This window comes from Saccopteryx bilineata, chromosome 5, assembly GCF_036850765.1.
Source record: "Saccopteryx bilineata isolate mSacBil1 chromosome 5, mSacBil1_pri_phased_curated, whole genome shotgun sequence".
NCBI lineage: Eukaryota > Metazoa > Chordata > Mammalia > Chiroptera > Emballonuridae > Saccopteryx > Saccopteryx bilineata.
In genome coordinates this window covers 38,450,334-38,473,271 of record NC_089494.1, presented here as the reverse complement: position 1 = coordinate 38,473,271, position 22,938 = coordinate 38,450,334, and the positions used below count along the sequence as shown (strand labels likewise).

The window sequence follows — 22,938 nt, the reverse complement described above, 5'->3', positions numbered from 1 at the left end:
CTGCACACCCGCTCACACTTTCTTAGACACAACCCAAGCTTCCGCTTTGTCAAAGCCCTTCGTCTTTCCTTTACAACTCCATTATGTGCGAGTCTAAGTTTTCCTCAAAAGTTAAGCTCTCGCGTGCCCTCCTCTTCGAGCTCCCTCCTAATCACACTTTATTCCCACTGTCCTGCATGAAGGAAGCTCTGTCCTCTGAACTGAGAACATGATCTGCAGCTTTATTTTGGCATTATATCCTGTATTACTGTTATTTTTGATATTTTCTCCATCTTTCAGGGAAGGATCTTTTCAACTATGCTTGGAGAAGCTGGCCTTGTAATAGTTGGCACTTAGTGAATATTTGTTGAATGAATGAATGAATGCTGTTCTCATGCTTTAAATTATACTTTGTTTACACCCTTGAGAACACATTTTACAAATCTCCTTTTGACTTCATAAACTCAAAAGCCAAATAGGTCATTTATTCCAGATTATTCAATGCCATGAAAATGTAAAAGGCCCACCAGAAAATGAAAATGTATTAGACCACATCTCTCATTAGTTAACTGTTTAAGACAGAACCATATCAGAAATAAAATTTGAGGAGTAAGCGTCTAACCACTGAACCCAGTTCCTTCTAAAATGATTGAAGATTTGGACAGCAAATCTATACTTTCACGTCTTCAACTGCACTAACACCAAAGCCCTAACCCTCCCACTCCTTTTGCTGTGTTGCTGATCAGTCCGATCAAACACCTTCTCCAGCCACACAAGCAAGACCACAGACTATTCTGCAATCCCGTGGGACTACTGAGCAATCCTAACTGTCCCTAATGAATACCTTCTCTTATTACCTCAACTGTTATTTCAAGTGCTTCTATTCAAGTCTCCTATCAAAACTCCACCTCCTTGTCAGCAGTGACAATGAAGGTCTTTTCCCTCATAATAATACAAACTATCAGTATATAAGGTATAGCAACAGCTGTTACATTTATTAAGCACTATGCTTAGACATTTTATAAGCATTATCTCTGTTATCTTCACAAGGACCACCACTTATTAAAGGAGGTACTATTTTTATCCAAATTCTGTAAATTTGGAAATTAAAGCATAGAGAGTTCAAATAACTTGCTCAAGGTCACGAAGCCACTATAATCTGACATATCCAGATTATAAATTCAGGACTTGAATTTATAATCAACCTGGTTGAGACAAACTACAGAGCCAAATGTTAAGCCCATACTATATTGACTCCCTGTTCTCTTCCATTGGGTCATAGTAAAATCAAGGGGAGGATTCTCAACAGGCTATCTGCCTCCAGCCTCCAGCCTGTATCTAACTGGCCTTAAGAGAGTGAGCCAAGCCCTGGCCGGTTGGCTCAGTGGTAGAGCGTCGGCCTTGCATGCAGGAGTCCTGGGTTCGATTCCCGGCCAGGGCACACAGGAGAAGCGCCCATCTGCTTCTCAACCCCTTCCCCTTTCCTTCCTCTCTGTCTCTCTCTTCCCCTCCCGCTGCCAAGGCTCCATTGGAGCAAAGTTGGCCGGGGCACTGGGGATGGCTCTGTGGCCTCTGCCTCAAGTGCTAGAATGGCTCTAGTTGCCAGATGGGCAGAGCATCGCCCCCTGGTGGGCATGCCAGGTGGATCCCAGTTGGGCACATGCGGGAGTCTGTCTGCCTCCCGTTTCCAACTTCAGAAAAATACACACAAAAAAAGTGAGCCTATGTCTCTTCAGTCCAAGATTCTCTTACAACCAATGTCAGTTAAGTAGTAGAAGCAACATGGATATACACCTATGAGTTTTATTAACTACATTGACTTAATCAGCCTCTTTAGTTCAGGCTGCCACAACAGAATACCATAGAATGTGTGACATCAACATTTATTATTCATAGTTCCAGAGGCTGGGAAGTCCAAGAAGATCAAGGTGCTAGCAAGATCCATTTTCTGATGAGGGCCTGCCTGTTTCCTGGTTTAAAGATGGCCATCTTCTCGTTGTACCCTGACAAGGCAGAAAGCAAAGAGAGACCAGCTCTCACATCCCTTCTTAATAAGGGCACCAATCTCATTCATGGAGTCTCTACCCCCATCTCTTAATATCCATCACATTAGGGATTAGGGTTTCAACATATGAATTTTGGAGGACACAAACATTCAGTCCATTCCATAGTCTTATTGAAATCAGTTGATTTTATGCAACAAAAATCTCTCCTTTAGTTCTCCCCCTTTTGATTTCACTCGGGTTTCAGGTTTCATCAATGTATAATCCTACGGGAGTTCTGACCAGCTCTTGGCTATCGGTATCTATAGGCCAACTTGTCGATAAGTATTTCTGTAACTTTTATTACCATATCATTACCACACTGAAATGCATGGCCTTTCACCCTACCAGCGGTCAGCAAACTCATTAGTCAACAGAGCCAAATATCAACAGTACAATGATTGAAGTTTTTGAGAGCCAAATTTTTTTAAACTTAAACTATATAGGTAGGTACTTCCCTTATCGAGGTAGTGCCTGCACGTGGTATTTTGTGGAAAAGCCACACTCAAGGGGCCAAAGAGCCATATGTGGCTCACGAGCCACAGTTTGCCAACCAGGGCCCTAGACTATCACTTCTCAAACTTTAATGTACATATAAATAATCTGAGGGTTTATTGAAATGCAGATCCTTATTCAGTAGGTCTGGGGTATTGCCTAAGAGTTATTTCTATAAAGCTCCCAGTGACATTGATGCCACACTTTGAGTAGCAATGACCTAAACACTGGCATGTGATCCTTGGTGATCATGCTGGTGCTAAGAGGTTTTCTTCCCAAATGTGTAAATTCTATTGAGCTTTGTGACAGAATTATACAAAGCATCTAGTTCAGGGGTAGTCGACCTTTTTTATACCTACAGCCCACTTTTGTATCTCTGTTAGTAGTAAAATTTTCTAACCGCCCACCGGTTCCACAGTAATGGTAATTTATAAAGTAGGGAAGTAACTTTATTTTATAAAATTTATAAAGCAGAGTTACAGCAAGTTAAAGCATATAATAATTACTTCCCAAATACTTTCTTTATGTCAGATTTTCGCTGTTTGGCAGAATAAATTTTTATAAAACAACTTACTACAGTTAAATATATCTTTTTTATTTATACTTTGGTTGCTCTACCGCCCACCATGAAAGCTGGAATGCCCACTCGTGGGCAGTAGGGACCAGGTTGACTACCACTGACCTAGTTGCATATTACACATTGCACACTACAGACACTAGTTCTTACACTTTACCAGGTTTTCACCTTTTTGTTTGAATTTTCTGTACAAGTATAATTTTTCTTAGGTCTACTAGTGTTTCAAGTAGTAGTAAACTTGTTTTTGTAATCTGATAGCCTCTGACATTCAAATTTTTCATGTGCTTACACCCATTATCTTCCTTATGGACTCAGGGAAGGGTGTTTCTCCTCCTGTCCAAAAATATCACTCCATATACAGCCTGACTTCCATGTCTTTCTACCTCATCAAAAACTCATTCAAGCAATTCTCTTTTGCTCACCATTCTATTTTTGTCCCAAATCCTTCTACAGTAATAATGATAAATTGTTTCATTAAGTTACACTATTTTAAAAACAGCAAATGGAGCCAAACTGTAGAATGTTTGGGAAAAGTTAGACATGAAAACAATGAACAGGTTCTGACTGGTTGGCTCAGTGGTAGAGAGTCAGCCTGGTATGTGGAAGTCCTGGGTTTGATTCCCAGTCAGGACACACAGGAGAAGTGCCCATCTGCTTCTCTACTCTTCCCCTCTTCCTTTCTCTCTCTCTCTTCCCCTCCTGCAGCCAAGGCTCCATTGGAGCAAAGTTGGCCTGGGCACTGAGGATGGCTCCACGGCCTCCACCTCAGGAGCTAGAATGGTTCCAGCCGCGATGAAACAACACCCCAGATGGGCAGAGCGTTGCCCCCTGATGGGCATGCCAGGTGTATCATGGTTGGGCACATGAGGGAGTCTGACTGCCTCCCCGCTTCTAACTTCGGAAAAATACAAAAATAAACCCCTCAAAGCAAACAAAAAACAATGAACGATTTACCATTTTTCTCCTAGCACAGATTATTTCAAGATAACACTTCAACTTAAACCCCTACCAAAGCCTCACTAGCATGTTAAGAATCTCCAAAAGTGCCTGACCGGGCGGTGGCACAGTGGATAGAGCATAGGACTAGGATGCGGAGGAACCAGGTTTGAGACCCTGAGGTTGCCAGCTTGAGTGAGGGCTCATCTGGCTTGAGCAAAGCTCACCAGCTTGGACCCAAGGTCGCTGGCTCGAGCAGGGGGTTACTCAGTCTGCTGCAGCCCCACGGTCAAGGCACATATGAGAAAGCAATCAATGAACAACTAAGGTGTCCCAACGAAAAACTGATGCTTGATGCTTCTCATCTCTCTCCATTCCTGTCTGTCCCTCTCTCTGACTCTATCTCTGTGGAACAAAAAAAGACTCTCCAAAAGATTTTATTAGGCCCTAAACAAGTCTATGTGTCCATAGGATATGCAAGCATGTCCTTTTATAATCTTTTTAGACTGTAATGCGAATTTTAAAAACTTATTTTTTGCAGCATTAACACTAGAAATGTCACTGATCTATACTCAAATTTACTGACACCTACTCCATCTACAAATCTTAACTGCCTTGCAAATCTAAAATTCTTTTATTTTTTTGTATTCTTCCGAGGATAGAAGTGGGGAGGCAGTCAGACTTTCACATGAGCCCAACCAGGATCCACCCGGCATGCCTACCAGGGGCGATGCTCTGCCCATCTGGGGCATTGCTACACTGCAATCCGAGCTATTCTAGCACCTGAGGCAGAGGCCATGAACCATCCTCAGTGCCCGGGCCAACTTTGCTCCAATGGAACCTTGGCTGCGGAAGAGGAAGAGAGAGAAAGAAATAAGAGGAAGGGTGGAGAAGCAGATGGACGCTTCTCCTGTGTGCCCTGACCGAGAATTGAACCCAGGACCTCCACACACCAAGCTGATGCTCTACCGCTGAGCCAACCAGCCAGGGCCTCTAAAATTCTATCAAGTCACTTTATATTCCATAGCTTCCTAGTTTTTGTATTTTGAGAAAAGGGTCTCCATGCCCTGCTTGTCCTCCTCCAGCCATACATCCCCCTCACCAGTGACAACTGAGGCCTGAACTGCATTCCGGTGGAGCTCAGCCATGGGTGCTGCTGCCCAAAAATGCTGAGGACCAGTGGTTATCATCTTACCTGGTTTACCTTGCTTTCCCCAGGGCTGAGGCAGGGCTTTACCCAACGTGTGTTTTAAGTATTTGTGAACTAGTTTTACTAGTTACTTCCTAGTCAATGACTGCCTAGATGAAATGCCTTCTTTTATCATGCTTTAATTTTATCAGTTCTATGTGAGTCATGCTTAAACAAGTCTCAAGACTATTAGAGATTTTGTCCTCCAGACAATTGAGACACATTTGGTTGTCACAACTGGGATGGGGATGACACTGTCACCTAACAGGTAGAGACCAATGATGCTGCCCAACGTCCTACAATGCCCATGGCAGCACCCCCATAATGTGGAGCTGGCCCAAAATGTCAATAATGCCACAGTTGAAAATCCCTGTGATAATTGCTTCTGCTTTTACCTTTTGGGATTTGGGAGGCATCAGAAAGTAATGAACCAAACAACTGAATCAATGAGGCTGCAACTGTTTTCTTCAGTTTCTTACTTGATGGTTTTCAGTATTTCAACATTAAGTTCCCTTGTTTGGAAAACAACACAGAGGTATTATTATTAAAGTGGCACAACCACAACACAGTGTAGGGTGATAGCAAGAGTCAACTAAGATTAAAAACTGGTCTAAAGACTTTAGATATAATAAGTTTTATTCATTTGGTGGTACTTGATGCTCACACGGCACCATACAACAAATTTTAAAAATACAATATGAAAAAAACTGAACAGCCAAAGATCAATTCCATTAGAGGGCCCACAGAAAAACCAACAAAAGCCCACAGAAAAACCCACCCACTCTCCCCTTAAGAACATTAATTTCTTCCTGCTTACGTTTGGCTTTAAGAAACACCAAAAGAAAAGTGCAAAAGAAAAAAAAAATCTTTGAAAGATAGCTAAAACTTTACATAGCGTCTTTCACATATCACAAAATGCTTTCCTTATTCAGTAATAGGCATATAAAATAATCAAAGTATCTGTGAGCTTCTATTTGGTCCCAACTAATAGGTCATAGCCTTATTTGCTTCCTTTCTGTCCTCCACCCATGTGCACCAGTAAAATCACTGCAGGTGACTTAACAGTCCCTTCTGTTCCCACTCTGCCTCTGCAAAGCATGTTTTCCATAAACAGGATGGGCAGAAGCAAACTGAAGTTATGTAAGTACTTTAAGTGAACATTAAAATTTTCTCAGGACTGGTTTCAAATCAAATTTTGCCTTTGAAATCTCGTTCAATTTTCATGATTAGTAATTACTGAAGGTCATCTGATAGCAACTACAGGGAATAGTGAGATTTAAAGTTGCATGGGGGCTGTTACAAAAATGTAGAAAAATGATTTGGGAAACTGTTTTAGAACATACTGATCTGTTTTCACAAAATTAAGTTACACAAGGAACAATACGAAGTTACAAATTCTTCCTGAGAGTCAACTAATGCTCAATGTCAATTTTATAAATCACCCAATTACAAACTATTTCTCATGTAAGCCTCCAAAACAGGGGGCCCTAAGCATTAGCAGTTAGACACAAACTTCCTAGTCCCAATAACATGAGTTTACTTACAGTAGCAGTCATCCTACGCATATGCCGCTGCAGAACTAACTTCCCATCAGCGTTCACTGTCATAGGGAGACAAAACCAAACAGCCATGGGTAGTACAAGGACAAAAACTAAGGAAGTCTCAGCAGGAAAATTACAAAAAGCTAAAAATGTATACTTAAAATATTTGCCAAAAAGTACTAATTACTGCCTAAATGCTTGATTTTTCTATTTAATGGCATTAGTTGATGCTTGACGCCTGTACATCTCTTTATCTAATTACTAAATGCAAAATTAAGCAGACATTTTAGCTGCTACAATTGTGTATCACAGTACCTAATATGTATGTGGATGTATCTCCCCTATGCCATTATACTTTTTTTAAGGGCACAGGGCAGGTCAAAGGCACCTTTGCATCCTCTACACTAAGCACAGTGGCTGGTACACAGTAGGTGCTTGACAGGTAGTTACTGAATACACTATTGAGTAGTGTGGCTTATGACATGGAAAAGAGCCCAGACTGTCTTATTCTATTAGCATTACTTAGGTAGCCTCATTCCCAATAGGCAGAAAGCAGTTTTGAAATAAAGATACCATCTCCCCACTTTCTAAGCACAGACTCAACAAGAGTTGGACATGACTTGAATCACTTCCCTTAAAACATGTTCGTAAAGCATTTTGAGAAATCAAGAGATGAAAGGCGCTATGTAAGTGCAAAATAATATCAAGACAGTTCGGCAAAGGCGCTAGATATATTTTCTACAGTGATGGAACAGCTGTGCTAGTTTGAGATGAACACCCCCAAAGCTACTCTTCTCATTGTCACTTTCAACAGAACAATGAAATTTTGACAAAGATGCCATCACTTGATATAGTTTGTATTCTGCTACTTTCTATAAACCAGATGACAGAAAAAGAAATTAAGTCACTTATTCGACATAAAACCAATGCTTTATCAAAGTTCCGCATTTTACAAGTCATGTTCAAAAAACACACACAAGTTAGCATTTTGTACACAAATGTTTATTTCTCGATTAAACATTCCCTTTAAACACAAGGAATGAATTCTAAATCTTCATAAAGATGAATTAAAAATGAAATCCCTCCAGTATAGTGTGTGTAATCACTGTGTTCTTGGTCACTACTGGCATTTACTGTTTAACATCAAAAACAAGGACAGGTTATTTAAAAATCATGCTACTGGATTTCTAAGCTCTTTCTCTATGACCAGTTCTACACTGATCTGCAATGTTTAAAAGTTTACATCACCAAATTGAAGCAAGTTTAAGTTGTGAAATAGCTGTGCATTAAACACAAAATAAACAATATTATAAGATATAGTCAAGTTCATAACGAATATAGGTGTTCTTGTCATCATTGTAGATTCTTGGGTAATGTGCTATGAGAGCATCCTGTGAACCAATGTAGATGGAGTTGTAAATTTTCCAATACACATCTCTGACCTTCCGGGCTGGGTGAAACAAACCCTAGAATAATGAAAAGATTATATTATTTCAATTTTTCAAATTACATACATAACCTTAACACAACTAACAAAGCATAAAAATATTCCAAACATTTCCCTTTTAAGACAGAAAAAAAACCTGACAAATACACAAAACTGCAATAAGTAAAGACAAAATCTAATTCCTCCTCCCCCCAACTGTTTTCCCTTAGGGCACAATACACCCCATTGAAAATTAGTAAGAGTAACTTAATTCAACTAAATTATTTATCTGAGTAATCTTTTAAAAATCTTCAACCTACCTGTAAACAATACTGCAACATTCTACATGGTCCAATAGCAACCCTCAAGCCCTCCAGGGCTCCCATAACTGCTTGAATTACATGCGGAGATGTCTCAAACACATTGGGCCATACGTAGTTCAACAAGTGATTCAGCGAATCTTCACAACCAAATCCATAAACCCCAAGTGACATGTGCTGCACCACCGCACTAGCAGTCTGTCTGTGTACAAGGTCCCTGGCAATGGAAATAAAAGCTCTTTGTAAAGAAACAGTCTTAGTTTTACAGGAAATATTTGCCAGCCCATTAGAAAGTAAATTACAAATTCAGTGCATGGGAGTCATCCTCACACCTGGTACCTGATACAGAATGCCTTTACAATGATTGAGTCCATTGAGAAATTTTAATGACTCAAACTTCACTACCGCTCAAAAATAAGCCATATTTTCAAATAAATCTTTGAAAGGAATATGATCAAGAGAGCCCTGTGCAGTGTACATTTTAGTATACTACTAAAGAGAGGTTACATGACTTTTATGTATGAATAACAGTAAAATCTCATTTTAAACTAAGTTGAAAACCTTTAAAAGTAATTCAATACTGTATACCAGTGGTAGTCAACCTGGTCCCTACCGCCCCTAGTGGGCGTTCCAGCTTTTATGGTGGGCGGTAGCGGAGCAACCAAAGTATAAATAAAAAGATTTAACTATAGAAGTTGTTTTATAAAAATTTATTCTGCCAAACTCAGTGAAAATCCGACATAAAGTACTTGGTAATTATTATTATATGCTTTAACTTGCTGTAACTCTGCTTTATAAATTTTATAAAGTAAAGTTACTTCCCTACTTTATAAATCACCATTACTGTGGAACTGGTGGGTGGTTAGAAAATTTTACTACTAACAGAGATACAAAAGTGGGAGGTAGATATAAAACTACCCCTGCTGTATACAATAGATAACTAAATTAAAATTATAAATCCCTGGCCTCATTCAAGAACATCATTTGGCTCAGTGGTAGAGTGTCGGCCTGGCGTGCAGAAGTCCTGGGTTCGATTCCTGGCCAGGGTACACAGGAGAGGCGCCCATCTGCTTCTCCACCCCTCCCCCTCTCCTTCCTCTCTGTCTCTCTCTTGCCCTCCCGCAGCCGAGGCTCCATTGGAGCAGAGATGGCCTGGGCGCTGGGGATGGCTCTGTGGCCTCTGCCTCAGGCGCTAGAGTGGCTCTGGTCCCAACAGAGCGAAGCCCCGGATGGGCAGAGCATTGCCCTCTGGTGGGCAGAGCGCCGCCCCCTGGTGGGCGTGCTGGGTGGATCCCAGTCGGGTGAATGCGGGAGTCTGTCTGACTGTCTCCCCGATTCCAGCTTCAGAAAAATATTTAAAAAATAATAAAAATAGCCCTGGCCGGTTGGCTCAGCGGTAGAGCGTCGGCCTAGCGTGCGGAGGACCCGGGTTCGATTCCCGGCCAGGGCACATAGGAGAAGCGCCCATTTGCTTCTCCACCCCTCCGCCGCGCCTTCCTCTCTGTCTCTCTCTTCCCCTCCCGCAGCCAAGGCTCCATTGGAGCAAAAGATGGCCCGGGCGCTGGGGATGGCTCTGTGGCCTCTGCCCCAGGCGCTAGAGTGGCTCTGGTCGCAATATGGCGACACCCAGGAGGGTCGCAACATGGCGACGCCCAGGATGGGCAGAGCGTCGCCCCCTGGTGGGCGTGCCGGGTGGATCCCGGTCGGGCGCATGCGGGAGTCTGTCTGACTGTCTCTCCCTGTTTCCAGCTTCAGAAAAATGAAAAAAAATAAAAATAAATAAATAAATAAATAAATAAAAAAACAAGAACATCATTTGGGACCTGACCAGGTGGTGGCGCAATGGATAGAGCATCAACCTGGGATTCTGAGCACCTAGTTTTGAAACCTCGAGGTTGCTGGCTTGAGTATGGGGTTGTCAGCTTCAGTGTGGGATCATAGACATGATCCCGTGGATATTGGTTTCAGCCCAGAGGTTGCTAGATTGAAGCCCAAGGTCACTGGCTTGAGCAAGGGGTCAATGACTCAGCTGGAGCCTCCCATCAAAGCACGTATGAGAAACACTCAATGAACAACTAAAGTGATACAACTATGGGTTGATGTTCCTCATCTCTCCCTCTCACTAAAACAAACAAACAAAACATAATTTGGGGAGAGAAAGAGAAGGACCAATCATTTCTTTCAAACATACAGAAATAAAGAACTCTATCATTTCCTATGCTAACTTAATTTATATTTGTGATAAATCATTGAATTATTAATTTCATAATTACTTAACTATGTAGAAACATTGACTAATGGGGTTTGTGAAGGATATAAAATTAGTTCACACTCTGCCCTCAAAGATAGTAAGAGTACCTTAAAGGTACAAGAAAGAAAATACTTGAACTTACTAGTATTCTTATTTTTATTTTTTTAATTTAGAAAATTAATTTTAACAGGGTGACAATGATCAATAAGTGTACACAGATTTCAGGCAAACATCATTCCATCATTTAAATAGTCAATTATGTTGTATACCCATCACCCAAAGCTAAATCATTTTCCATCACCTTGTATGTGTCCCCCCTTATGAGCTTCCCCCAAACCTCCCTCCCCCTGGTAACCACTTCACTTTATCTATCTCCATGAGTCTCTCAGTTTTATATCCCACCTATGTGTAAAACCATATACAGTTTTTAGCTTTTTTCTGATTTACTTATTTCACTAGTATTCTTATTAATAAATTTCCCAACTAAAGTATTGTTTCTTTTCATTTAATAATTTTCAATGGCTTTATCACCCTCAACTAATTAGCGCACAGAATTTTTAACAGTAGGTCACGTACATCAATGACTGTACTATGATGGTGCAGACACATGTCGCAGAAGAATACAAAGTATGATTTATTCCTACTTTACTGGGCTCCAGCTGGGCAGGCTTTTATGGAGTATAATTCTTATTTTGTCTCCCTGCCTTACAAGTTACTTGTGGTATCTTGTTGAGTCCTGATAAATCTCCCTTTTGGAAGACAATTAAAAGTAACTTTAATCTGTAAACAAAAGTAACCGAATGGGCTCTAACATAAGTAACTTATTTTTCCTAAAAAAAACAGGGAAAATGAAACAGTCCTTTTCCCTTACTACTTGGACCTTGACTTTCCATTACATTTTCTTTAGTTACTTTTGTGTTTAAAAGTTACATTAGTCTAAATGGTTAAAGGTATCAGAAATCCACTGTCAACTCAAGAAGCAGTAAATCAATGGTCCCCATCTGAACAATCTGGGACATACAGTGCCAACAGTGTGTCTCTGATAGGCTCAGTTCAAACGCCTAACGGAAATCTTTGCTTCATCTGCAGTAACAAAAGCTAGAAAGAGAAGGTCTCACTGCCATACCAAAAGCTCATGCTCAGCATTTTCTCTAATTATTATTTGACTTTAAGTAATTTTTTTAAAAAATTGTTACTGGTTTTCAAAATGTACTTAGTCTAATAGATATGAAGAATTAAAAAGGGGATTAGGGAACTTGTAGCATCTATATTACTTGAAGAAAACAATGGTTATAGTTGAGTTTCATAAAAATTCAGGCTAGCATTCCCCTTCTTTACATGGTACAACAGGTCATGGAATGATTATTTCCATAAATTCTAAAATAAAGCAGGAATTTTAACTATTTTCTTGCACTTCATTCAAGTCACTTACCTATCCATTAAAGCATCTTCCAGTAATGGTGTTACAGCATAAATGTAGTCCTTTCCCATTTCACCAATATATTCGAACAAGAAGGAAAGTGATTTTAACACTCCATTTTGGACATTCAGTTCAGGAACTCTGTATTCATTCATTAAGGCAGGTAGTACTGTGAATGGTGAACATGTTTCAGCGACAATAGCTATTGCCACAGTGGTACAAACTCTGTTCTGCCTTTCTTGAACTTTGAGGTTGTTTAAAAGTGTGGCCAACACATCATGAGGGCTGAAAAAAATAAATGTCAGTAAACTGTTAGATTACAAGTCAAAACTTTTCAGAGGGAAAAGAAAAATCGCACAGGCATGAAATTTTATGGTAGAACCTGGCTGATTAGAGCACTGTCCCAAAACACCAAGGTTGCAGGTTCGATTCCCAGTCAGAACACATACAGGAAGCAACCAATGAATGCACAACTAAGTAGAACAACAAATGAATGCTTTTTTCTCTCTCTCTCTCTCTGTTTCTGGTTCCTCTGTCTCTCTAAAATCAATCAATTAAAAAAAACTTCACAGTAAGTAATCACTGGGAACGTAATAATTGATAAAATACAATACTTTCAAGTCACTAGCATTATTTTTTCTACTTCAGAACTTCATTTAGTCTGACCAGGTGGTGGCGCAGTGGATAGAGCGTTGGACTGGGACGCAGAGGACCCAGGTTCAAAAACCTAAGGTTGCCCGGCTTGAGCATGGGCTCACCAGCTTGAGCAAGGGGTCACTTGCTCTGCTGTAGCCCCCTGTTCAAAGCACATATGAGAAAGCAAACAATGAACAACTAAGGTGCTGCAACAAAGAACTGATGCTTCTCATCTCTCCCCCTTCCTGTCTGTTCCTATCTGTCTCTATCACACAAAAAAACAATAAAAAAATATATTTAGTGTCCATTTCAATAAAAAAAATTCATATGAATTCACTTTCAAATGTAATTTCAGGAGTCTTTAGCAAATCTCCTGAAACATGAAGTTAAATGTTTAGATTATTTGAGCATTAAAACCATAGTCACCAAGGCCCTGGCCAGTTGGCTCAGTGGTAGAGCGTCGGCCTGGCATGTGGAAGTCCCGGGTTCGATTCCAGGCCAGGGCACACAGGAGAGGCGCCCATCTGCTTCTCCACCCCTCCCCCTCTCCTTCCTCTCTGTCTCTCTCTTCCCCTCCCACAGCCGGAGCAAAAGATGGCCTGGGCGCTGGGGATGGCTCCTTGGCCTCTGCCCCAGGCGCTAGAGTGGCTCTGGTCGCAACACAGTGATGCCCCGGATGGGCAGAGCATCGCCCCCTGGTGGGCGTGCCGGGTGGATCCCGGTCGGGCGCATGAGGGAGTCTGTCTGACTGGGTCCCCATTTCCAGCTTCAGAAAGATACAAAAAACAAACAAACAAAAACCATAGCCACCAGAGTGAGGCAACCTTATCATAGTATACAAATTGACATCTCCCATGCCACAACTTACAAAATCTATTTTCTTTTTCTTATCTTCCCTCCCATACACATTCACTAAAGCTATTCTCCTTTAAACATAAGCACAACAGCTATTCATTGTGAATTTTTTTTTTTTTTTTTTTCATTTTTCTGAAGCTGGAAACAGGGAGAGACAGTCAGACAGACTCCCGCATGCGCCCGACCGGGATCCACCCGGCACGCCCACCAGAGGCGATGCTCTGCCCACCAGGGGGCGATGCTCTGCCCATCCTGGGCGTCGCCATGTTGCGACCCGAGCCACTCTAGCACCTGGGGCAGAGGCCACAGAGCCATCCCCAGCGCCCAGGCCATCTTTGCTCCAATGGAGCCTTGGCTGCGGGAGGGGAAGAGAGAGACAGAGAGGAAAGCGCGGCGGAGGGGTGGAGAAGCAAATGGGCGCTTCTCCTGTGTGCCCTGGCCGGAAATCGAACCCGGGTCCTCCGCACGCTAGGCCGACGCTCTACCGCTGAGCCAACCGGCCAGGGCTCATTGTGAATATTTATTAACGCTAAATAAATAACACTGCTACCAAAAAGGAAATGGTGGGAAGACTTTAATCAATCTGATTTTAGTTATGTTTTATTGCTTAAAATCATTTTATTACTAATATGTACATAGTTCGATTCTGACAGAATACAAGCAAATACCATAGATGTATTAATAAAATAGCTATAATTCACTAGTCTGTGGGTTTTTTAATTTATTGATTTTAGAGAGAAAAGGGAGAGACACAGAAACATTGGTCTGTTCCTGTATGTGCCTTGACCAGGGATTGAACGAGCAACCTGTGCTCCAGAGCAATACTCTAACCAACTGAGCCATCTGGCCAGTGCTGTGGGTTAAAGAAAAAAATTTAAAACACATAAAACACTAATGTAAGCCTTGAATTCTGCTGATTTTTAAATTAAGAACTGGTCCAAACATTTCAAGTACTATCCTAAAGAGGCCCTACAAAATCTTGAAATTATTTTGAGAATGGCAACTTTCCACTCTGAAAATATTTGATGTGATTAAATAAAATTTAAAAACCTCCCATCGGCCCTGGCCGGTTGGCTCAGTGGTAGAGCGTCAGCCTGGCGTGCAGGAGTCCCGGGTTCGATTCCTGGCCAGGGCACAAGGAGAAGCACTCAACTGCTTTCCCACCCCTCCCCTCTACTCCCTCTCTGTCTCTCTCTTCCCCTCCCGCAGCCAAGGCTCCATTGGAGCAAAGTTGGCCCCGGACATTGAGGATGGCTCTGTGGCCTCTGCCTTAGGCGCTAGAATGGCTCTGGATGCAACAGAGCGACACCCCAGGTGGGCAGAGCATCGCCCCCTGTTGGGCATGCCAGGTGGATCCCAGTTGGGCGCATGCGGGAGTCTGTCTGACTGCCTCCCCATTTCCAACTTCAGAAAAATACAAAAACAAAAAAACAAACAAAAAAACCCCTCCCCTCTATATTAATTTGATTTAAATTTAAGAAAACATTTCCATAACTGAAGGTCAGTGGTTAAATAAAGAGTCTTCAGCCTGACCAGGTGGTGGTGCAGTGGATAGAGTGTCGGACTGGGACATGTAGGACCCAGGTTCGAGACGACCAAGGTCGCCAGCTTGAGCGCGGGCTCATCTGGTTTGAACAAGGCTCACCAGCTTGAGCCCAAGGTCGCTGGCTCAAGCAAAGGGTCATTCGGTTTAATGTAACCCCCCAGTCAAGGCACATATGAGAAATCAATCAATGAACAACTAAGGAGCCACAACAAAGAATTGATGTTTCTCATCTCTCTCCCTTCCTGTCTGTCTGTCCCTATCTGTCCCTCTCTCTCTGCCACAAAAAAAGTCTTCACAATTGCTTTATTTCACCCGTTAAATGTCTAAAGAAACAAGTATTTTTCAACACCACAATAGGTTTATTACAAAGTAAAAAAATATATGTATGCAAGTAAACAGTACTCACCCAATGGCCTTTGCAATATAACCAAATGTGTTGACTGTAGCTCTACGAATAGCTTTTTTGTGAGCTTTTAAGAGCTCCAAAAGCTCAAAGCAAATCCTCATCCACTCCCTTGCTGACACATATTCAGCTCCCCTAATTAAAAAAAAAAAAAAGTTAATTTTTTTGTGACCGTAAGTTATAAAAGGTAAATTTGCAAATTTCAGTTCTGAAAACAATTACCAACTCACCTTAAGCATTAAATAAAAATATTATCATTCAAAGCGATAGTTTGTCTTAAAACTACCATATTTCCCTCATGTATAAGACGGACCTTTCCCAAAATTTGAGGTCTAAAAACTGGAAACGTCTTATTACAATGGTTGTAGAAGTGTGACATTTCAAATGCCACAGATGAAGACAGTGATTCATCATCAGACATAGATAAGGGCAAGCTAATGGATGGGAGTTTTTGACAGTGATGAGTTGTATGAATTTTACGATGAATAAAATTTGAGTTCAATAACTTTATGTAAACTTTTTTTCCCAAATTTAGGGCCCTAAAATTAAGGTGCGTCTTATATACAAGAAATACAATATATTGCCAACCCTCCCGTTACTATATAAATTGAAATTTCACTAAAATATTAATACTGAATAGCCTGATTATATATACTTACATTAGCCAAACCTGCAAAATAAATAAAAAGTGGTTAAATATGAAAACCAATAATGCTTATAAAAATGTTTAATCTGCTTACCTGTCAGCAATACGTCCAACAAGATCAATACAATTCTCTTGTACTTTCTCGTGCCTGTTCTTTAAGATGGGAGTGAGTCTAGGCAGTAGGTCTTTAATAGGTGGAGTCATCTTATGCATACCTATTTAACAGAGTCAACACACTATCAATTAACATTTGAAAGGCAACCGCTGTTCTTTACCTTTTACTGAGCAATGTAATATACATGACCAGGCATAAATATAAACTTACAGCTGCCTATGGAAAGAATCTGGCCCCAGATTCTGACCAGACTTAGAATTGTCGTTAACTCTTTATTAACAACTTCTGATTATGCATAGAAATGAAAGAAATTAGTGAAGTGATTTAAAGAATGATGGATATTCAACAAAAAAAGTTTTATCTGGTTCTGAAATGTATTTGTACACTGATATTTAAATATGTGGACAGCTTATGTTCCGGCCATACACAACAATATAAGCCAGAGGTAGACATGTAAATTAAAGCAAAATTTTCCAGAAAGGGCCCCCTTACCCTTTAACTGCAAAACAAACAGATCTCCAGTCTCCCTGCAATGCAGGGCATACTTGGATGGTATTTACACCTATGAAGAGAGAAAAAAGGAGGCAGCTGGCAGGGGCTCTTGCTCTAACTAGAATTGCTTGCTCTGATTCTCTCTCCATTTCTTTTCCCATGTTTCCCTAACCAACAATATGGTTTACAATTACCTGCAAACTAGAGCCCCACAAGTGGCCAAGTAATTGATTTCTGGCCAAGTAGCTATCTCTATCTTTAAGTATAAGGGACAAGGCCGAATTGGGGATTATATGTAAGTGCAATTGTTAAGGTCTCTGATGTTACATAAAAGGAAACAGTGGCCATCACAGCCAGCATATATTATGACCTCCTGCTAGGTTATTTCCACCCCTCTAGCCCTTGCAGAAGTTACTCTCACAATAGTCACAATTACAATGAGAGATTAAACATAGGAGACCACCTGTTTGTTTCATCATAATGACCTTAAGGAATAAAAGTTTGCTCTTCACATCCAAGAGCATTTGTAATACACTAATTTTTATTTTGGGTTAGAAAACTGAATAGTTTTATAGAACTGGATATAAATAAAAACACCAGAACAGAACTTTAGCAATTCACTTTTCTCCCTGATTATGTTCCTAAAACTTAAAGGAGAAAAAACTGCATAATCACTTATTAATTCAAAGTTGAGTAAAAACATATTTTGTCCTAAAAGTAAATTAAAACATCGGAGTGGTCCCCCTGCCCATGAATGTATTTCGAGAGAGACACTTTTTGCATTGACTACTCCCACCTCTCTTGCAGGTCCCAAAATTGCCCTTTTTTTCTCTTTTAAGTAAAATATAAATGGGTTTTGGGAGATAAGATTTTTGTGGTATTTCCTCAATTATAATTTTGAAGTATGCAAAAAAAAAAAATCATGACTCAACTCTGTATTTTACTTAAAAAGAAAAAAAAGTTAAACACCATAGCAAAAACATTCTTACATGACCAGCAAATTCCATACCTATTACATTTACAATGGCCTTCAGTGCTCCAAGAATGCTGCCCAATACTTCAGGGTACTCTTCACCCAAATACTCATACAAAACAACACCTAAGTGCCCCATCAATTTTTCCTGTAGTAAAAGAAACAATGTTAAACGGTTACTTTTCACATTAAACTGTTTCACGAAGAAATAAGAATCTGACATAAAGGTTTACCTCTTGACAAGTTTTCATGACAACAGCAGTTCGAGAGATCAAGTCAGCTGCCTGCTGCCTAACTTTTGCTGATTTATTATTTAAACGCCACAAAACTGTACCACAGATCTGAGGCAAGTAAGGTTTAACCCGTTTGCCCAGAGCATTGACCACTGTGCCAAACCCATTCAACATGACTGAGTCCTGAAAAGAGAAAAAAGTTAAATTAAAAAAAAAAACTACATTCATTGGGACTAGAATTCAGTTTATGAATGAAAGGCTGGCATATACTGATACTCAGTTTTTTAACAATGGAATTTAAAAACGAGATAGAATATCTCCTCATAGCTAACTGAAAATGAACACGAGCATTTTAAAAATTATTTCAAATTCAATTACTTTTTAGTGATATTTGCTTGAAAAGTAACATAATTTTTTACAATATGAAAGCCAGTGGCGAGGCCCTGCCTGGTTGATCAGTGGTAGAGCATCAACCTGGTGTGTAGATGTCCCAGGTTCAATTCCCAGTCAGGAACCACAGGAGAACCTCCACCCCTCCCCTCCATTTATCTTTTTTTCTTTCTCTCTTCCCCTCCTCCCAAAGCCATGGCTCAATTGGTTCCAGTGCATTAGCACGGGCAGTGAGGCTCCATGGAGCCTATGCCTCAGGTATTAAAAACAGCACAACTGTACACATGGCTCGTGGTAGGCAGAGCATTGGCCCCAGACAGGGGATGCCGGGTGGATCCCAGTCGGGGTGCATGTGGAAATCTATCTCCCCACCTCACTTGGGTAAAAAGGAAAAAATAAATTTAAAAAAGGTAAATCAGGCCCTGGCCGGTTGGCTCAGTGGTAGAGCGTCGGCCTGGCGTGCAGAGGTCCCAGGTTCGATTCCGGGCCAGGGCACACAGGAGAGGCGCCCATCTGCTTCTCCACCCCTCCCCCTCTCCTTCCTCTCTGTCTCTCTCTTCCCCTCCCACAGCGAGGCTCCACTGGAGCAAAGATGACCCGGGCGCTGGGGATGGCTCCTTGGCCTCTGCCCCAGGCACTAGAGTGGCTCTGGTCACAACAGAGCAACCCCCTGGAGGGGCAGAGCATCGCCCCCTGGTGGGCGTGCCGGGTGGATCCCGGTCCGGCGCATGCGGGAGTCTGTCTGACTGTCCGTTTCCAGCTTCGGAAAAATAAAAATTAAAAAAAAAAAAAGGTAAATCAATGGCAGCTTGTACTAATTAGTATCATTACCTCTGTAGTCTGTTCTTGGAAAGCATAAAGAATACCATCAATCAGTTGTTCTTCAAGTTTATGATCAATATCAGCTGCTCCCAAGTTGCCCATAATTTTCTCAATTGTTTCCATCACCATTTTTCTGTACTGTTCAGCTTCATCTTTCAGATCATCCACAATCCTGGATATAATTTCTGCTGCACCTACTTTGTTTGCCAACTCCACAGTAGTATCAACTAACTAAAAAGAGGGGGAATAAAACCACTGAATTTACTGCTCTTAAAAGGAAATAAAGATATATCATAAAAAGCAAAAATTCTAAAGGTATTATTCATCCAGTAAAACACGATGAGAATATTCAACTCCTACTTTCAGAACGTTTTTGAGAGCTACCCGAAAAAATTTAAATTTGAATCAAGGTGATTTAAGAGGTAAGATTATATTCATGTTTCACCTAGCCAGATCAAATATTTTTATTTACTAGACAAAAACATCAATATATAGTAGGATATGTCTTCTAAAATGCAAAATCAAAGTGGAAGCTAATTGAGTAATTAAAACACTTTTCCTTTCACAATCAAGCACATACAAATCATGTGGTTTAACCACGGCAAAAAATAATGTGTAAGATGCATTCCAACTGACTCAAGAATTAGTTATAAAAAATTTTGAAAAATATTTTTTTAAAAAAGCTTACTGGCCCTGGCCGGTTGGCTCAGCGGAAGAGCATCGGCCTGGCATGCGGGGGACCCAGGTTCGATTCCCGGTCAGGGCACATAGGAGACGTGCCCATTTGCTTCTCCACCACCCCCCTCCTTCCTCTCTTGTCTCTCTCTTCCCCTCCCGCAGCCAAGGCTCCATTGGAGCAAAGATGGCCCGGGCGCTGGGGATGGCTCCTTGGTATCTGCCCCAGGCGCTAGAGTGGCTCTGGTCGCGGCAGAGTGATGCCCCGGAGGGGCAGAGCATCACCCCCTGGTGGGCAGAGCTTTGCCCCTGGTGGGCGTGCCAGGTGGATCCTGGTCGGGCATATGCGGGAGTCTGTCTGTCTCCCCGATTCCAGCTTCAGAAAAATACCCCCCCCCCCAAAAAAGCTTACCTGTCGGTAATTTCTTCTATCCAAAGCCATTCTGTGTTGCCAGAAGTGTTTAAAAAAAGGAGGAAGAATCTCTGTTTTAATGTAGTTTGCTTCTACACCATCTGTTCCACAACACTGCTTTACCACCTAAAAGGTTAAAAAAATAATAATCATGAAAACAGTCCTGGTTTAATATACAAGTTTTTTTTAATGCTTTAAAAATTCTATCTGAACCATAAAACACACCCAATTTAGATGAATAAATCTAAAACAACAATAATTTGGAACAATTACCTTAAGCACAATTTTCTTCATTTCTTCATCAGGAGATTGAAATTCTCGAATAAGAATTAACATCACTTCTCTAGTATAGTAGTTGGCATATTCCGCATCCATGAGAGGAATAAGATATCCAATAGCCTTTAAGAAGGCTGCCAGACCCTATTTTAAAGTAAACATATATATATACTTAGAAAATTGAATTAAAGCTGCCTTAGGTTTAATGAGTAGGAAAAAAAATCCAATTGGTAACCTACCTTTCCTCTGTGTTGGCGAATACCTTTCCACAGAGGCTTTAACACAGAATCAAAAGATTCGATGCCATAAGGAGTTGCTGCTTCAGCCAAGGCAGCAATGGCCAAAGCACTAATGGTCCGAACTTTCTGCTGCTCATCCACAAGACCTATAAATCCAAATACAGGTTTTTAACTAAACAAAAATAGTACCTAATTTCCAGATCATCCAGAGACTAGCAATATAATCTAACTGCAGAATCTGTTCACATTAGACAAAATTAGGCAAAAGCCATAATAAACCACAGCCTATTAGCAGATAATATCACAAATCCCATTATAAACTATATGGTGCTTATGTATTGATAAAGTCCTTCAATATGTCTCCCAAATCAGTAAACCAAATTTCAGGGCACCTGTCTTATAAATTATAGACAAAGTTACATAACTTACCATGTTCAATGATTTCAACTAAACTTCTCAAATGTGGCAAGATGGCACAGCCCATAAGAATAGCTATTTGCTGTACAATCTTAATACCAGTGTGTCTTGCTTGCCAGGACTTCTTGCTTTTGCACACAGCTTTTAAGAAGGGCAATAATGAAGGAATGCCCAGGGCAGAAGCTACAACAGCAAAAGCTCTAGCTGTTGTGTTACGAACATATTCATCCATGTTATCTATATCAGGTCTCATGGTAGAAATCATAGTAGCCAGGCCAGCCGCCTAAAAGGTCAAGAAAAAAGTCATAAGTTAGGGGAGGAAATAGAAGGAGGGGGTGCCGGGAGGGGAGGGGCACAAAGAAAACCAGATAGAAGGTGATGGAGGACAATTTCACTTTGGGTGAAGGATATGCAACATAATCAAATGTCAAAATAACCTGGAGATGTTTTCTCTGAACATATGTACCCTGATTTATCAATTGTCACCCCATTAAAATTAATAAAAACAAAAAGTCATAAATTAGTAAAATTAACCCTTAACCATTTCCTTGAATAATCAAGTAATCCATCAACAGATATAAAACTTTCTTCCTTAGAAATAGAGTAAAAATACCTTTGCCAAATTAGAAATAATCTCGCGGCCTTCCACTCTAGCATAGTAATCTTCATCAATCAACAATGGTTCAATGACCACAAGGATCTGAAAAAGAGAAGAAGCTGAATTTCCACACCAATTACTGATGCCATACTCATATAACAGAATTAAATACATACAGGAAAGAAAATTTTTTTATTATAGCATGTCCTTTATGTAATCTAAAAACACAAATATACAAAACTCGTTTTATTAGAAAGTTTATAATTATCGGTTATTTTTAATCAAGGAACAAATTAAGAATTTTAATTGTACAATTTCAAATCCCATATGAAGATGAAAATTTGGAACTATTAACTACACAGACTAACAAATAGTTAATATTTTGTTAAAAAAAAAACTTATCTGTATCTGCACTTTGTAATTGCAATCCATAATCGCCACCAGCAAAAAAAAAAGGGGGGGGGGGCGTTCTTAACACTAAAGGGCGTGCTGTAAGAACATAAATTTTTCTCTTCCTCTTCTCCTCTCAATAAAGCAAATGAGCCCTGGCCAGTTAGTTCAGTCAGTTGAGTGTCATCCCAGAGTACAGAGGTTGCCGGTTCAATTCCCTGATCACTACACATAGGAACAGTTCAATGTTCCTGGTTCCTATCTCTCCCTGCCTCTCGAAAAAGAAAATAACAAACCGGCCCTGACCGGTTGGCTCAGCGGTGGAGCGTCAGCCTGGCGTGCGGGGGACCCGGGTTCGATTTCTGGCCAGGGCACATAGGAGAAGCGCCCATTTGCTTCTCCCCTCCCCCCTTCCTCTCTGTCTCTCTCTTCCCCTCCCGCAGCCGAGGTTCCATTGGAGCAAAGATGGCCCGGGTGCTGGGGATGACTCCTTGGCCTCTGCCCCAGGCGCTAGAGTGGTTCTGGTCATGGCAGAGCGACGCCCCGGAGGGGCAGAGCGTCGCCCCTGGTGGGCGTGCCAGGTGGATCTTGGTCGGGCGCATGCGGGAGTCTGTCTGACTGTCTCTCCCCGTTTCCAGCTTCAG

At 41.0% G+C, this 22,938-nt stretch overlaps 1 protein-coding gene and 1 non-coding gene across 2 annotated transcripts in view; one reads left to right on the top strand and one right to left on the bottom strand.

Annotated features, from left to right (window-relative positions):
* Positions 1-1,344: 1,344 nt before the first annotated feature.
* On the top strand, positions 1,345-1,420 carry TRNAA-UGC (transfer RNA alanine (anticodon UGC)). Its single transcript has one exon. It is a non-coding gene; the product is annotated as a tRNA-Ala (tRNA).
* A 6,174-nt stretch (positions 1,421-7,594) lies between these two features.
* Positions 7,595-22,938, bottom strand: part of SF3B1 (splicing factor 3b subunit 1) — a 79,085-nt gene continuing 63,741 nt past the window's right edge. The window contains exons 14-26 of the mRNA XM_066232743.1: positions 21,920-22,006; positions 21,319-21,589; positions 20,890-21,035; positions 20,648-20,794; positions 20,375-20,500; positions 19,297-19,518; positions 18,076-18,258; positions 17,879-17,990; positions 16,357-16,477; positions 15,620-15,751; positions 12,189-12,461; positions 8,506-8,722; positions 7,595-8,225 (exon numbers count right to left, since the gene is read on the bottom strand). Coding sequence (XP_066088840.1) covers positions 8,067-8,225; positions 8,506-8,722; positions 12,189-12,461; positions 15,620-15,751; positions 16,357-16,477; positions 17,879-17,990; positions 18,076-18,258; positions 19,297-19,518; positions 20,375-20,500; positions 20,648-20,794; positions 20,890-21,035; positions 21,319-21,589; positions 21,920-22,006 — 2,196 coding nt within the window. The 3' untranslated portion in view covers positions 7,595-8,066. The remainder of the gene's footprint in view (positions 8,226-8,505; positions 8,723-12,188; positions 12,462-15,619; positions 15,752-16,356; positions 16,478-17,878; positions 17,991-18,075; positions 18,259-19,296; positions 19,519-20,374; positions 20,501-20,647; positions 20,795-20,889; positions 21,036-21,318; positions 21,590-21,919; positions 22,007-22,938) is intronic.